Source organism: Cavia porcellus, unplaced genomic scaffold (genome assembly GCF_034190915.1).
Source record: "Cavia porcellus strain 051 isolate PalLab524CR breed Dunkin Hartley unplaced genomic scaffold, mCavPor4.1 scaffold_1, whole genome shotgun sequence".
NCBI classification, from domain to species: domain Eukaryota; kingdom Metazoa; phylum Chordata; class Mammalia; order Rodentia; family Caviidae; genus Cavia; species Cavia porcellus.
The window spans coordinates 177,190,116-177,204,050 of NW_026947484.1; the positions used below are offsets into that span (position 1 = coordinate 177,190,116).

At 34.5% G+C, this 13,935-nt stretch overlaps 1 protein-coding gene across 5 annotated transcripts in view; it reads left to right on the forward strand.

Moving 5' to 3' along the window:
* Ecpas (Ecm29 proteasome adaptor and scaffold) overlaps positions 1–13,935 on the forward strand; it is a 112,742-nt gene that overhangs the window by 58,094 nt on the left and 40,713 nt on the right. For all 5 annotated transcript variants that reach the window (XM_063260886.1, XM_063260881.1, XM_063260871.1 and 2 more), the window contains 8 exons: positions 1,752–1,801; positions 2,939–3,005; positions 3,095–3,217; positions 5,927–6,030; positions 7,925–8,048; positions 10,266–10,346; positions 11,126–11,351; positions 11,903–11,994. In XM_063260886.1, the coding sequence (XP_063116956.1) occupies positions 1,752–1,801; positions 2,939–3,005; positions 3,095–3,217; positions 5,927–6,030; positions 7,925–8,048; positions 10,266–10,346; positions 11,126–11,351; positions 11,903–11,994 (867 nt within the window). The remainder of the gene's footprint in view (positions 1–1,751; positions 1,802–2,938; positions 3,006–3,094; positions 3,218–5,926; positions 6,031–7,924; positions 8,049–10,265; positions 10,347–11,125; positions 11,352–11,902; positions 11,995–13,935) is intronic.

Sequence of the window (13,935 nt, forward strand, 5' to 3'; positions counted from 1 at the left end):
TTTTAAAGTATTTTCTGGTCTACTTGTAGATTTAATTAATTAATATTTTTCATTGTTTCTTATTTTCATTTGAAGTTGTGCAAATTTTAAAAATTACTGCCTTTTTTATAGCTTTTCTAAGGAAATATTAAAACTGATACAAGTCTTGACAGGGTCTTACTACTTCTTTAAGTGATATGTTTTAAAGTAAGTGCATTCTATACTATTTCTATGCACTGTGCAAAAGAAAATGAAAGGGATTAATTGAAATTAATTTTAGGTTTACTTCCAAATATTGGAATTGTTTGGATTTGGCTTATATTAGTAAGCAGTGTTAGTTATTAGGAACTAAGAATTTGCTGATTTCAGAATTGTATCAAAACATGCATTCAGTAAATTTTTGATTCCTTAAGCTAAGTGGAATGCGAATTCCTTGTATTGTAGTTTTCCACTACAGTACATCTCTTATTATCTCTAATATTTTAGGAGAATTTGCCAAAAAAAAAAAAGGTAAGGTTTCCAGGACTCTAGTTAGCATTAATTTCTTAAGTTTTAGCTGAATGTGAATGCATGTTTACAGTAGTACAGTCAGATTAAGATTTTGCCATTTGAAGTTAAAATTGAATTTGAATTTCTAGTTTTGCTCTTCGGTTGAGTTACTTAAATCCCATGGACTTCTGTTCTTTGTCAGAAAAATTAGAATACTACATTATTCTGATGATTAAGTGAGTTAGTATGCAGAAATTGTTCAGCACAGTCAATTGATATTAGCAGTTAATATTAGTGAAAAGCTGCTCACTTACACAGCAGTACTAGGCCTGGCTCTCCTACCTTTTATTTTTTTGCCCATTGGATAATGCTTGCCTGGTTTTTAAGGTTTACAGACCCTTAACATTTTATGACTTAGATAATGAGATGCTTTAGAGTAGTTCACAGAAATAAAAATGTTTTGTGGTTTTTGGAGAGAATTGTTGTTTCAAAATAGGTGAAGAGGTTCTATATTAACTGCAAATTCCTAAACCTCCTACTTTTGGGTGACATTTGTATGCCTTTCTAACAAGTCCACAAGAGTTGCTGTTCAGATATGGAAGGAAGAATCCTTGGTTAAATGTGTAATATTCAGGTGGCATATGTGTGTTACTATGTTATGAGTAATCAGATTGGTGATTTCCATAAAACAAAATTTCTACCTGTATCTTCAGGAGGGAGCCTTACTCAATCATCTGATGATACTGGTGGTGGCAGAAGCAAGGGTGAACTTAATTATAGCTCAGATATTTAGAAAATAACCCTACAGCATATTGCAGTTTTGGTGAAGCACAGAGCCTTCTAGAATTTTCTAATAAGCTGTTTTTCTAGTGTATTGAAGATGAACATTGATGTTTGTAAGATTCCCAATGTTGAAAATATCCTGAACTTTCCACTAGCTAAGAGCAACCTTTATATATGACTACTGCATTTTCCTCTTGGAATAAATTGGGGTCGTAAGGTTTTGTTTTGTTTTTCCTGTTAGTAGTGTGATTGATTCTGTACATGTGCTGCTGAAGTGAGCACGTGTGACTGATTCTGGGTTTGGACGTACTTCTGGTTCGGATGCCATTATCTTGTATATAGGCTGAGTTAGATCTAGCTTTTTACAAGGAATAAAATAATGCATGTAATTACAGCGAAAGGTTTTGCTGTTTACTGTGTCTTTTTGTTTTGTCTGTTTTTTGGTTCTTTTTTTCTTTTCCTTTCTTTTTCTTTCCCTGCTTTTATTTTATTGTTTCAAGGACCCTAAACTACTGTCAATGGCATATTCAGCTGTTGGAAAACTCTCCAGGTGAGTAAACTCTCTCTTAGTGAGGGATATCCTGTTGGTAAACAGAAAAATTATGTAGAATATAATAATGGATGGAGAGTAAATTTCTTGTGATTCTGAAAGGAAATCTATTTAATGGCCATATGTTTAAAAATTCCTTTGTAGAAGAAAAGGTGGTGTGCCATTTTAATTTACATTTGAAGGTATGTTACCATATTAAATACAGTATTGAAAGACTTTAAATTGAATTTTCTTCATAATGGGTTACTTTTTTTTTTTTTACCCTAGACACGTGGCTGACTTTAAGTTTTTATGACTACTTGCTATCAAACTTTGTAATCCCAGGGTTCAAGTTTCTTTTTACTCTTGGACAGCATTTGCTACAGTTGAGTGGTTCTGTTTTCAGAAGAGCGTTTGTTTTCTTTTGCTCAGAATTTACTCATTCTAGTCATCTTCCTTTTAAAGCACAGAGAGGTAAAGTGTCCTCAGCAGCGTGTTGTGCTGCTTTGCCCTCAAACACAGGTTGGTCTCTGTAGTCTCTGTAGTCTAGATCAATGCTCTTCTCTCCTGTGCAAAGCTAAAGGCTTTGGGGTTCAGAAGAATGAAATCTCAGATCCACTTACACACAATACAGGCTTATCAGTAAACTGTATCCCTTATGTGTTGCTGTGAAGTAGGAAAGCTGCTTGCTATAATAGCTTTTAAATTTTAGTCTTCTCTTCTAGCTTTTCTTCATGCTAAAATCAGAAGTATTAACTGAATGCATGGAATATTAGAGAGGGATATGTATCTATAAAAAAATTCAAAGGGTTATCTGAATTAAATACAGTATGTCCCCAATGTATGAGTTCCGTTCTGGGAGAATGTGCATAAGTCAGATTTGTTTGTACTATAACACGGTGAGTTTTACACGGTATACTTGCGACTCTTATATACATTACGCCGGTAAAAGTCTGCAGTGTGAATGTTCATCAGTTGGGGACTTACTGTAGTTGAAGAATTAAATACTTTTTAAAAATGTCAAGCTCTTGAGTGAAGTAATCTAATGATGAACATTCTCAGAGAATAAAAACATGAAAATGTTTATGGTTTCATTGTTTCCCTTTTTTATCTCCTGAACATTTGTGGTAGTAATTATATTCCTCTATTGTCTTACAGTCGAATGCCCCATCTATTCACTAAAGATATAGCTCTTGTACAGCAGCTTTTTGAAGCTCTATGTAAGGTAGGGAAATAGGTGGTACGTTTATGCTTTCTGCTTGGATACACATTTGGAAATCGGCAGGGGAGGAAACACTATTTTTATCCTTACAGGAAGAACCTGAGACTCGACTTGCTATTCAGGAAGCATTGTCTATGATGGTTGGAGCTTACAGTACTTTAGAAGGAGCACAGCGAACACTGATGGAGGCACTTGTGGCTTCATATTTAATAAAGGTAGATACAACTCTGTGAGTGACAGTGGCAGATAGTGTACACAGTTTTATGTTAAAAAATAGTTGTGTTTCAGTTGACACAAAACTGTATGTATTTCTAGGGAATCCTGGTGTTTTAATACATTTGTACCTTTATGATACTCAGATCTGGTAAGAATATTCTTAAACATGTATCATTTCTTCATGAGAAATTAAAAATTCTCCTTTTCTGAAATATACAGTATGGTATATTATTATTATTATCTGTCATCACTCTACTATGTAATAGATCATATTATATTTAGTTGTAACTTGGTACCTGTAGGCCAACCTTTCCCCTTACTGCCCCATTCCCTGCTTTACTTATACGCCGATTACCACGTTTTAATTCCAGGAGGTCTGCTCTTTTAGATTCTACACATGAATGAGGGCACGTAGTACTTGTCTCTCGGTGCCTGTTTCTCTTAACGTGATGTCTTCTAGTTTGGTTCGTGTTGCCTCATATGACATGATCATGTTTTAGCAGTGCTTGTATACATACACTAAACAAGTGCACAGCTACTGAGTTACCCCTTTTTGCCCCACATTTTACATTTTACAGAACAAGACTGAATTACTTTTCTTCTCGTTTTTGTTTTTATTTTGTCTTTTTCTTTTTTATCGGTACCAGGGATCGAACTCACGATTTTCTGCTTGCAAGGCAGGCGCTTATGCCACTGAGCTAAATCCTCAGCCTACTTTTTTTCTTAATTACTTTGAAAATAAAAAGGAAATACGTGCTGGCATATGATTTACTTTTGATTCCGCATGTGGAAATTTGATTTTAAGGGAGAAAAGCAGTATAATGCCCAGTAGTTATGTTTACACCCGTGTGGGAAAAGCTACTTCCATTGCCATATTTTCTGAGTCTCTTTTTAACTGGCAGTTGAACTCTGTAATTCTTTGGAATGGAATTCTGTAAGAAACATTATCAGAAAAGGTAGAAAGAAAGACAGATTACATAAGGGGCCTAGTGGCACACATTTGGGAGGCTGAGGCAGGATCACAGATTCAAGGCCAATTTGGGCAATTTGGTGAGACCTGGTCCTATAAGCAGTGTGTGTGGGGAGAGGGGATATAGCTTAGTGCAAGGTCTTGTGTCCAGTCCCTACTACCCCCCACCTATGTACAGAATGAATCTGTAGGAAGTAAGCCAGTACCACTGCACATGCTTGCTCTTCAGGTCCTTTTTATTTGGCTGACACTGAACTCTGTGGAAGAATGTGGAATAGCTTACATGCTCTCTCCATATGTGCAAACATATATGATGTGTAATAATATGAAATTATGCATATTTGCTTTGTATATTTGCCCTTCACTTTTAAGAGTAAAAAGGGAAAATTGAAAATTTATGAGGGAGTTCTTAAATATTAAGAACTTGATTTTTTGAAATATGACAAGGTTAAATTGTACCATTGCGTGTATTTAGAAAACTTGTTATGTGGATACCCATTGTCAGATGTTCCTGGTGTCCAGTTTACATGGCTTTAGTCAAAGCTATTTTTGTTTTCTTTTCACAGACTACATTTTAAAGCAGTCAAATTGCAGGATAAATCTATTTATTGATTTATTTATTTGGTTGGTTGGTTGATTTTTTGAGAAAGGGTCTGTCTTTGTAGTTCAGCTGGCCTTGAACACACTACTTAGCTCAGCCTGACCTCAAACTTGTGTGATCCTGCCTCAGTCTCCTGACTGCTGGAATTATAGGCATGTGCCATCACTCCTTGCTCTAAATCATGTAATTTACACAAATTTTTAATATCATTGCTCTGTAAAGTGACTGAAGCAATGCTAAACAGCAAGAAAATCAGAATGAATAGGACAATATACATTTCTTAGAGAACTGTTTTTTGGTACCAGGAATCAAACTCAGGACCTCATCCTTGCCAGGCAGGTGCTTTGCCACTGAGCTATATCCTTGGCCCTTACATTTCTTCATAGATCTCTATTTCACTTACGTTTGTGGCTGATGGAATGACCTGGAAAGAAAATACCCAACAATAAACCTTCAGGATCAGTAGATTCTAAAATTTGTTTTCTGATTGAACTTTATAAATTAGTACTCAGTTAATTGAATATATTTATGTAGTTGAGTTCTTTGTTCTATAGCTAGTGTTAACTTTAGAGCTAATATGAGAAGGTATGTCAGATTTTTAAGGATTCCAAATACAGTAATTTCGGATTCTGTCCGTTTCAAAATATCTGAATTTTACTTTTAACTTGAGAGTTGGAAAGGCAGGGATAGTGGCCAGAAGCTGTCATCGTGACCTGGTCCCAAGGTTTAGGCTGGAGATGTGCATGTACAAGGATTCTTTAATCCTGGTCTTTGTGGATCTTTCCTGAATTACTTGGAAGATCCTTTTGGCTCCTTTTGTAATACTTACTCTATGAAATGCCACTGTCCCAAAGACTTTAAAACAACATAATTAAAGATGTGATTAGGACTCAGTGGTAGAACACATACTTAGGATGCATGAAGCCCTGGTTTGAATCCCTAGACCACAAATGATCAAAACAAAGATACTAATCAAAATACTTTATTGATTTATGCATATGTTCATTACACTGTCAACTTAAATTTTGCTTTGTTTACTATTAGAGTAATTTAACTGGAATGAGTTTCTGATAATTAAATTTTGTTTTTTCTTTTTGGTGGGTGGTGGGTATCTCTGTGTTTTTATGTGTCCAATAGCCTGAAGTTCAAGTTCGGCAGGTGGCTGTGAAATTTGCCAGCACAGTGTTTCCCTCAGATCACATACCTTCCAGATACTTGCTCCTACTTGCTGCAGGAGATCCGTAAGTTTCCAAAGGTGTTAATTTGAATTTGAGTTCATTTTGGATCTGAGAATTACATAATTCAATAGATTGAGTTACATGTGTATAATATATTTTTATACTGATAATATATATAGGTTACATGTGTATGTGTAATATGTGATACGTAGATAGTCTGGAAATATGTTTAAGAATTGGTGAAGTGTAAATAAAGCAAATTAGGTAATTGTGTATGCAGTATACTTACAGCTCTAATGGTTTGATGAGATTGATTTTATTTAATATACTAAGATTTTAAATGAAATAGGTATTGGATTTTGTATTGAATTAGATTACTTCATTTTTAGAGGGCAGTTTTTAATCACTTAAATGTTTCTAAAATTCAGGTCTTTGAAAAGTTATATATACATTTAGTGAGGTATAAGTGTACATGTTAAAAGAACTCTTCCTAAATGTACTATTATGTATTGTCTTACTAAATCTGTTATATATCATCTAGTTAGTGACATCTTACAATCCATGAAGCATTTCAATATGTTCCGTAATATTAAACTATTATTACATTTAATATTTAGAATTTTTGCGTTTTAAAAATGAGATTCTTGTGTTTTAAAGTCTCATTTGTGCTGATGAATGGTTTGAGTAAAATTACGTATTCATGGATCATTTAAATATCCTTTTTGATAAACTTCTGTGGTCCATTTTTAAAAGAAGAAAGGATTCCTTGATAAATATTTCATTATTCTAGTCAGCCCAACTGTAATGCCCTTGTTACCATTTTCATCCTGTAAATTGAATATGTTTCGCTATGATTTTTTTATTAAATATTTTAGCTTAATATCATTGGCATTGATAGGTCCCGACTTTTGATTTTTGATCTTGGCTGATGCTTCATATTCATTTCCACTTAGATTTGGTTATTTTGGTTTTGGATTAGCAGTCTTGATTCTTGTGGCCTACTGTTCTCACTGGTCTGCCTTAGGTTTTCCAAACCCCAGGCCAGAAGGTGCCAGGACCTGGGAACCAAGCTAGTAGTTCTGTTAGATCGAGAATATGACCAGAGAGGTAAGCAGAGCTGTTAACCACTCTGCTTTATCTCAGAGTGCTGCAAGTTATTATTTTTTTTCAAATTATTTTTATTTACAGAACTAAAACCAACCAGATTCAACAGTTTTCCTTTAGTTAAAATTTTTCTGGTTTATGAAAATTCTCTGATAATTTGAGTTTTTATTTATTAATTCTTTTCAGCTTCTTATAAGGTGTTGCTAGGGAAACTTGATCCAATTAAGAGGTAATTATAGATTTGAAAGGACTTTGTGTGATATCTGAATAACACTATTACTCAGGCCATTCTCTAGATGGCTTTAAATTAGGTTTTGCATTTTTAATTTTTGTTTTTTTGGTACCAGGCATCAAACTCAGTGCCTTGTACTTACCAGGTGGGTGCTTGTGCCTTTGAACTATATTCTCGGCCCTGGTTTTACATTTTTTAATATATTGATGTTACTTCTCATCAGTTGCCAGTTGTACAGAATTGTTGCTGAATTCCACTTAGGTGTCAGTTCGGATGGAGTGTACAGTCATTTGAATTTTAAAGTGTATTGTACTTATTTATGATTTGCTTCTGATAAAGTAAAGCGTATACATAGTTATTTGTGTAATACATTTCAGTATTCTGTACTATTTTTAATATGTGAGTAAAAATCAAATATGCAAATCAAATGGCTCTCTTGAATCTGATGATATTTCCGAAAGAAAGTAGTTTCTTTTATATTTTACTCACTCTTTGCTTAGTCCAGAATATATTTAAGATATTGTCTCAGAACTACCAAATAAAATTCCCATTTTTATTCTTCAAATGATAATTCTCCAGTTGGTGAAGTTCATTTTTTATTCTTACTTGTCTTTCTGAAAGTCGAGAAGAAGTTCATGGAGAAGCACAACGAGTGTTGAGGTGTCTTCCTGGTAAAAACAAAAATGAAGGTGCTGCTAAGCAGATGCCTTCTTTCCCAGAAATGGTATATTATATACAAGAAAAGGTAGGTATGGCATTTTTAACTTCACATCATTAGTTTAAAGTGGACAATAGACTATAAAAAATATAACTGTATATTTTAAAATAAGAGATGTAATCACCAGTTGTCTTTCAAAATGTTTTTTTTATTTTAAAGAGATTAAAACAAAACAGAACAAAGCAAATCAGAACAAAACAATGCAAGCAACACAGGATTTCAAAACAACAGCAGGAAATCAACAGTGGCTACCATAATGTTTCTTGTTTTCTTTGAAATAGTTGTCCATATCTTCACATACAGTGATTTGAAACAAGACAAAATAGTGTAAAATGGATTGAAACAAAAGAGTGAAAGCATTATAGGTCTTCAAAACCAGACAATAGCAAAATTAACAATGGCTACCCTAATGTCTCTTGTTCTTCAAAATAGGTGTCCATACCTTCACACATATTGTAATTAAATAATAAAAATAGACTAAAACCAATCAAATCAAAGAATAAAAGCATTACTGTACTTTACAACAAGATGATAGGACATCAGCAATGACTACCATAATATCTCATTTTCTTCAGTGTAGCTGTTGGTAATATGTGTAGCATTTTACCATCACATGTAATAAGATCAATTCTAATAAAGTCTTTATAGGAGAAGTTCTAGGCATGTATAACCGTATACATGTTCATCTATCTTTTCTGTATTAGAGGGAAAACAAAACAAAACAAATTATGAGACAAAGAAATACCAATAACAAAAAGCCCCAAATAGTGACAATATAGGTTTTCAAAACAAGGTAGGAACATACATAACTAAGGTTGTTATTTTACATAATTATCTTTAAAAGAGTTACTCAGATTGCCAGATATAAATATGCAAAATTGATATAATCCTGTGACTGTTAACTGTTTTGTTCAAAGAACTAATAGAATTAGTTGCACAATCATCTTAGCTATCTTCAGAGTGTATATGCATATTTATATCTTTTTTCTTTTCCTTTCCTTCTCTTCTCCTTTTCCCTGAGTTATTTTTTCTCTTTTGAGCAGTTTCTTACCCTTTCACCATGTAATCACTGATTGTTGAACAGCAGCAATGTCTCTAGCAATGTTAATGTTTACATTAAGAGAGAGATACAAAGTGAGGAGGCATATGTAATTGTTAAATGTAGTTGGTCTGTTTCGCCTAAATCTGAAGTAATTCATCCCATGCTCATGAATGTTTTGGCTGTACAGTATTTAAAATTGTTTTCTCATGGCACAGCATGCTTAAAAATGCACCTTACTTTCTGCTTTTATTTTACTTTTAATTTTTTTGCTGTGTAGAGATTTGAATTCAGAACCCTGTACAAGTGCTGTACCTTACACTATACCTCCATCCTTTTCCTTTTTTTAAAAGGGCACTATTTTAGCTACATGCGCAAGGCTTTTTTTTGTTGTTACTGTTGTTTATTTTGGGCCAGGGTCTTACTAAGTTACCAAGGCTGGCCTTAGAATTTGTCATCCTTCTGCCTCCACCTCTTAGAGTGTTGGGATTACAGGCACGTAACCACCATGCCTGTTTCTCTGTTTTATTTTTAAGGGCACTATTGAATTGTACATTTAAGAATGCTTCAAGGTGCAATCAAGGTTTTTCCAGCAGATTTCATCTACTGTAGCGCAATGTTTTCTGTTTGTAAATCAGAATACAGTATTGGTGTGATGATACCCCATCCTGATAGTCCCCTTTTTTATATAAGTGATTATTTTAGTATATTTGAGGATACTTTGCTGCCTTTTACTTCTTCTGATGATTGTGGGTAGCTTTTTGCTTGGTTCATATCTTAAGGGAGTTGTAGGTCAGTATGCAGTAGCTGTGATTCTGTTTTTTCATAGCACAGTCATATTTTTATTCTGAAGATGTCTTGTGTTCATGTTTTTCTGAAATCACTGTACTAATAATCGGCAGTTGTGGCCTGAGGTGGTCATGTCAGTTAGATACCTGAGGTAGACGTATTATTTTAAAAATATAAGCCAGTAATGAACATGTGGGTAAAAGCCAGTATATCCTACCATTTATAATATAAGGAACACATACAGTCAGCAAGATTAATAGGAAAATGTTTGATTAGGAAAAGATGAATGTGAACTTTGGAAAATTAACATAGCTAGAAATGTGGTTATTTTGAGTTCAAGAAAGACATATATATATACACACACACACACTTCATTTTTTGGTAACTGCATTTTATTTTGGGTTTATTTTTCTTAGGCTTCCCATCGAATGAAAACTCCAGTCAAATACATGACTGGGACCACTGTCCTTCCATTTAACCCAGCAGCATTTGGAGAGGTAGGGATTGCATATATTTATATTTGCTTTCTTTAAAATTTCTAAAAGATAACATATAAAAAGATGTCTGTGATCTTTTGTTTTACAAACCCATATCATGGTGTCATTGTTTTTTTCTGGGGTATTTATTTAAAAAATATTTGTTTTGTAGTAGGTATTATTTTAATAATAATCTTAGTGTCCCTCCCTCCCTTCCTTCTAGAACGTGACTCATGGTGGGAAACTGCAGTACCATTGAGCCACATCCCCAGCCCTCTAAGAACCAGATACTTTGCATTTGTTACTTACTTTGAACTTTTTGTAGCAAGTTAGAGTTGAACTTTCAAGCTGACATGTTGTTGAGGTCAGAGAGGATTAATTCATCACATTTATTAAAGGAAATTTTATGTTTCAGATTGTCGATTTGTACAAATTGTAGGAGGTAATATTGTCCAGAGTTGAGTAAGAATAGGGTTGGAGAGTGTCTAGCTCAGTAGGAGATATGTATAAAGCCCTGGGTTTACTCCCTACCCACAAAGTGAACAAGTTGAATTTGCATTTCCTCTTTGAAATTCCTTTTAAAAAACAGCTTAGATTTGCAAAAGTTACATAAATTTTGCTCCATAATGGTAACTTAGTGAACATACTGAGTCTTTTTTTTTTGGTTTCCATGAAGAGTGGGAAAGCTTTATGAAACAAGATAGTGGAATTAGAAATGCAAATTATCTCTTTGAATAATAGCCTCCTTCATTGATTGTTTTAAGAAATTTATGTGGTATTCGTCCATTTTCTGCTTTTAGATAGTTCTGTACTTGCGCATGTGCCTGGCTCATAGTGCTGGGGTGGTGCCCACCTCTCAGAGTTTGGCTGATATGCAGGATCACGCACCAGCCATTGGGCGCTACATACGGACCTTGATGTCAAGCAGCCAGGCAGCAGCCTCATCATCTTCTAATAAAAGTGGAGAAACCAATCCTGTTCAGATTTATGTCGGCCTGCTTCAGCAGTTGTTAGCAGGTGTTGGAGGTAAGAAGTTGTGACGCTGAGGAAAGATTTTAAATCACTTGAGCACAAGTTTAGTTTAAAATTAAATTAAACTTTAAATTTTAGAGTAAAATTTTCACTGTTGTAGACTGATCTTTTCCCTTCTGTAACCAATCACTAGTCCTTCTTTTTCTTTTTCTTTTTTTTTCCTGAACTTACTTGATTTATTTTTGATACAATATTTCGCTTTTCAGAAAGAAATGCTGACAGTAGATACACATTTTTTATGTTGGAAGTAAATGTGAAGAATAGGATGTCTCTTTTAATAGCTAATCTGTAAATTTGCTGTATTGAAACCCATACTGTGTGGGCTGGGATGTGACTTGGTGGTAGAGCTCTTGCCTTGCATGTACAAGGTCTTTGGTTCAATCTCTAGCACCATACATAAACACATAGTGTATTGAGAGTGTGTAATTTTTTTTTTTTAAGAATTGGAGTTTGTGCTAAAGAAGTCTTTCATTTTAGTGGAATTTGGTGGTCTTTGTATATTTTTCTTTTTTTGAAATTTAAAATTTTTCTGAATTCTCATTTAGGCTTGCCTGTCATGTACTGCCTTTTGGAAGCTGTGTCAGTATATCCAGAAAAGTTGGCTACCAAGTTTGTAGATAAAACAGAATGGATTAAGGTATGTCTTATGCTTCTGTATTCCTTTTTGAACACTGATATTTCAAAATTTAACTTAATGATTTCCTTTACCAGAGTTACTATAACCTTTTTTGGCTTTAGGTCATTTTGAATATTTTCATCAAACACTGGAAAACATGTAGGTCGGAATATCTCATTGCCCCATATGGGTAAGAGTGTGAGATGAATTTTTGTGTTTTAAAAATTTAAAAAATAGGAAATTAGTATAGTTTAAATAAAGAACATTTAAAATTTCTTTTTATAAATGTCTCCCACCTACGCAAATACCCACAACTTCCTAAGTTTTCCTGTTTTTCTTCTACCACATGAACATAGGCATCACTGATTCTTACTTATTTTTTTTTGGCACTAGAAATCAAACTCAGGGCCTTGCGCTTATCAGGCAGGTGCCATGCCACAGAGCTGTTTCTCTGGCCCTTATGACTAATTTTTATGTGGCATATTTTTTGGAATTTACCTATGCATATGCACATGAAATAATTTTTCATTTTTCTGTCTTCTGTTACATAAAAAGAAGCATACTGTTCACATGCATTTAAATTTCTTTCATTTAACAGTGAAACTTGGAGCTATTCTTCTGTAACCATGGGCAGAGCTCCACTTTAACCCGTTCATTATTTTCCATTGTGTGATTTATTCTAGTTCCTTATTGATGATCATCTGGGTCAACTGTAATGGAAAATACTATTTTGTATACTAGGAAATACATTCTTTAGATGGATTCCTCAGAGGTGATATGCTGAGTTAGAGGATGTGTATCAAAAGTACAAAACAGGGGCTGGGGATTTAGCTTAGCGGCATAAGCACCTGCCTTGCAAGCAGGCAGTTGTGAGTTCGATCCCTGGTACCAATTAAAAAAAAAAATCAAGAATACAAAAACACATGCCACATTCTCCATACTTCTTACATTAGTATGTAGTACAGTTCTTTTTTGGAAAGTGTAGCTTGAGTTGTGGTAAAATCTATAGACTATATCTCTTAAGGGTAAAAATGTGAATGATATGTATAGTACTTTCCTGACAATTTGATCCATAAAATTGCTTCTAGTTTTAAAAGGCTTTTTTCCTTTATGATTATTTTTTGGTTTTAAAATGCTCCTTAAGTTTTTGAGTCTTGCTTTTTGGGTTTTCATACTGTGGTCCACAGGCTAAATATGGTTGGATGTCTTTTTTTTTTTTTTTTTAATAGTCTACAAACTAAGAATGGTTAGCCAAGTCAAAAGCAGTAACATTTCATGACATGTAAAAACTGTGGTGTCTGTAATGTTATATTGGAATTCAGGTATATCTTTCTTTTTTTTTCTTTTTGAGAAAGCACCTTGCTACCTAGTTCAGGCTGGCCTCAAACTCACTATGTAGTTCAGGCTGGCCTTGAACTCTTGGCCATTGTCTTAGTTACTTTTCTCTTGTAGTTGAGACAAAATACTCCCTGCTCAAAATTAAGGAAGGAAAAGTTTATTTCGCTCATAGTTTATGGAGGTGTCAGTCCATAATCAGCTGGCTCCAAGGCAGGGTGGCATGACAGGGGCAACACTTCAAGGCAGCAGAAGGCAGCAAAAGCAACGAGCAAAATGTGAGAACAAGCTTCTTTTCTGCTCTTACATTGTGTGCAGGCCACCTGGCCTTGAATGGGTGCAGCACTCACACCGTCTCCACAGGCTCAGGATGTTTACAGAGTGATCCTGGCCCCCTGCTGAATCACTTAGTTAACTTATAAACTTCTCAAGTTGACACATGAACAACATCCTGGAGTGGTAAGGCCTCTACCCACTAGGATGTACAACTGCTGAGTTACTTAAAGTTACTAGACTTCTCAAATTGACAGTGTGTCACCATTGCAGTCATCCTCCTGCTTCAGCCTACCAAGTGCTAGGATCACAGGTGTGCACCACCACATCCTGCTCTGTTTGTTTATGTGTGCT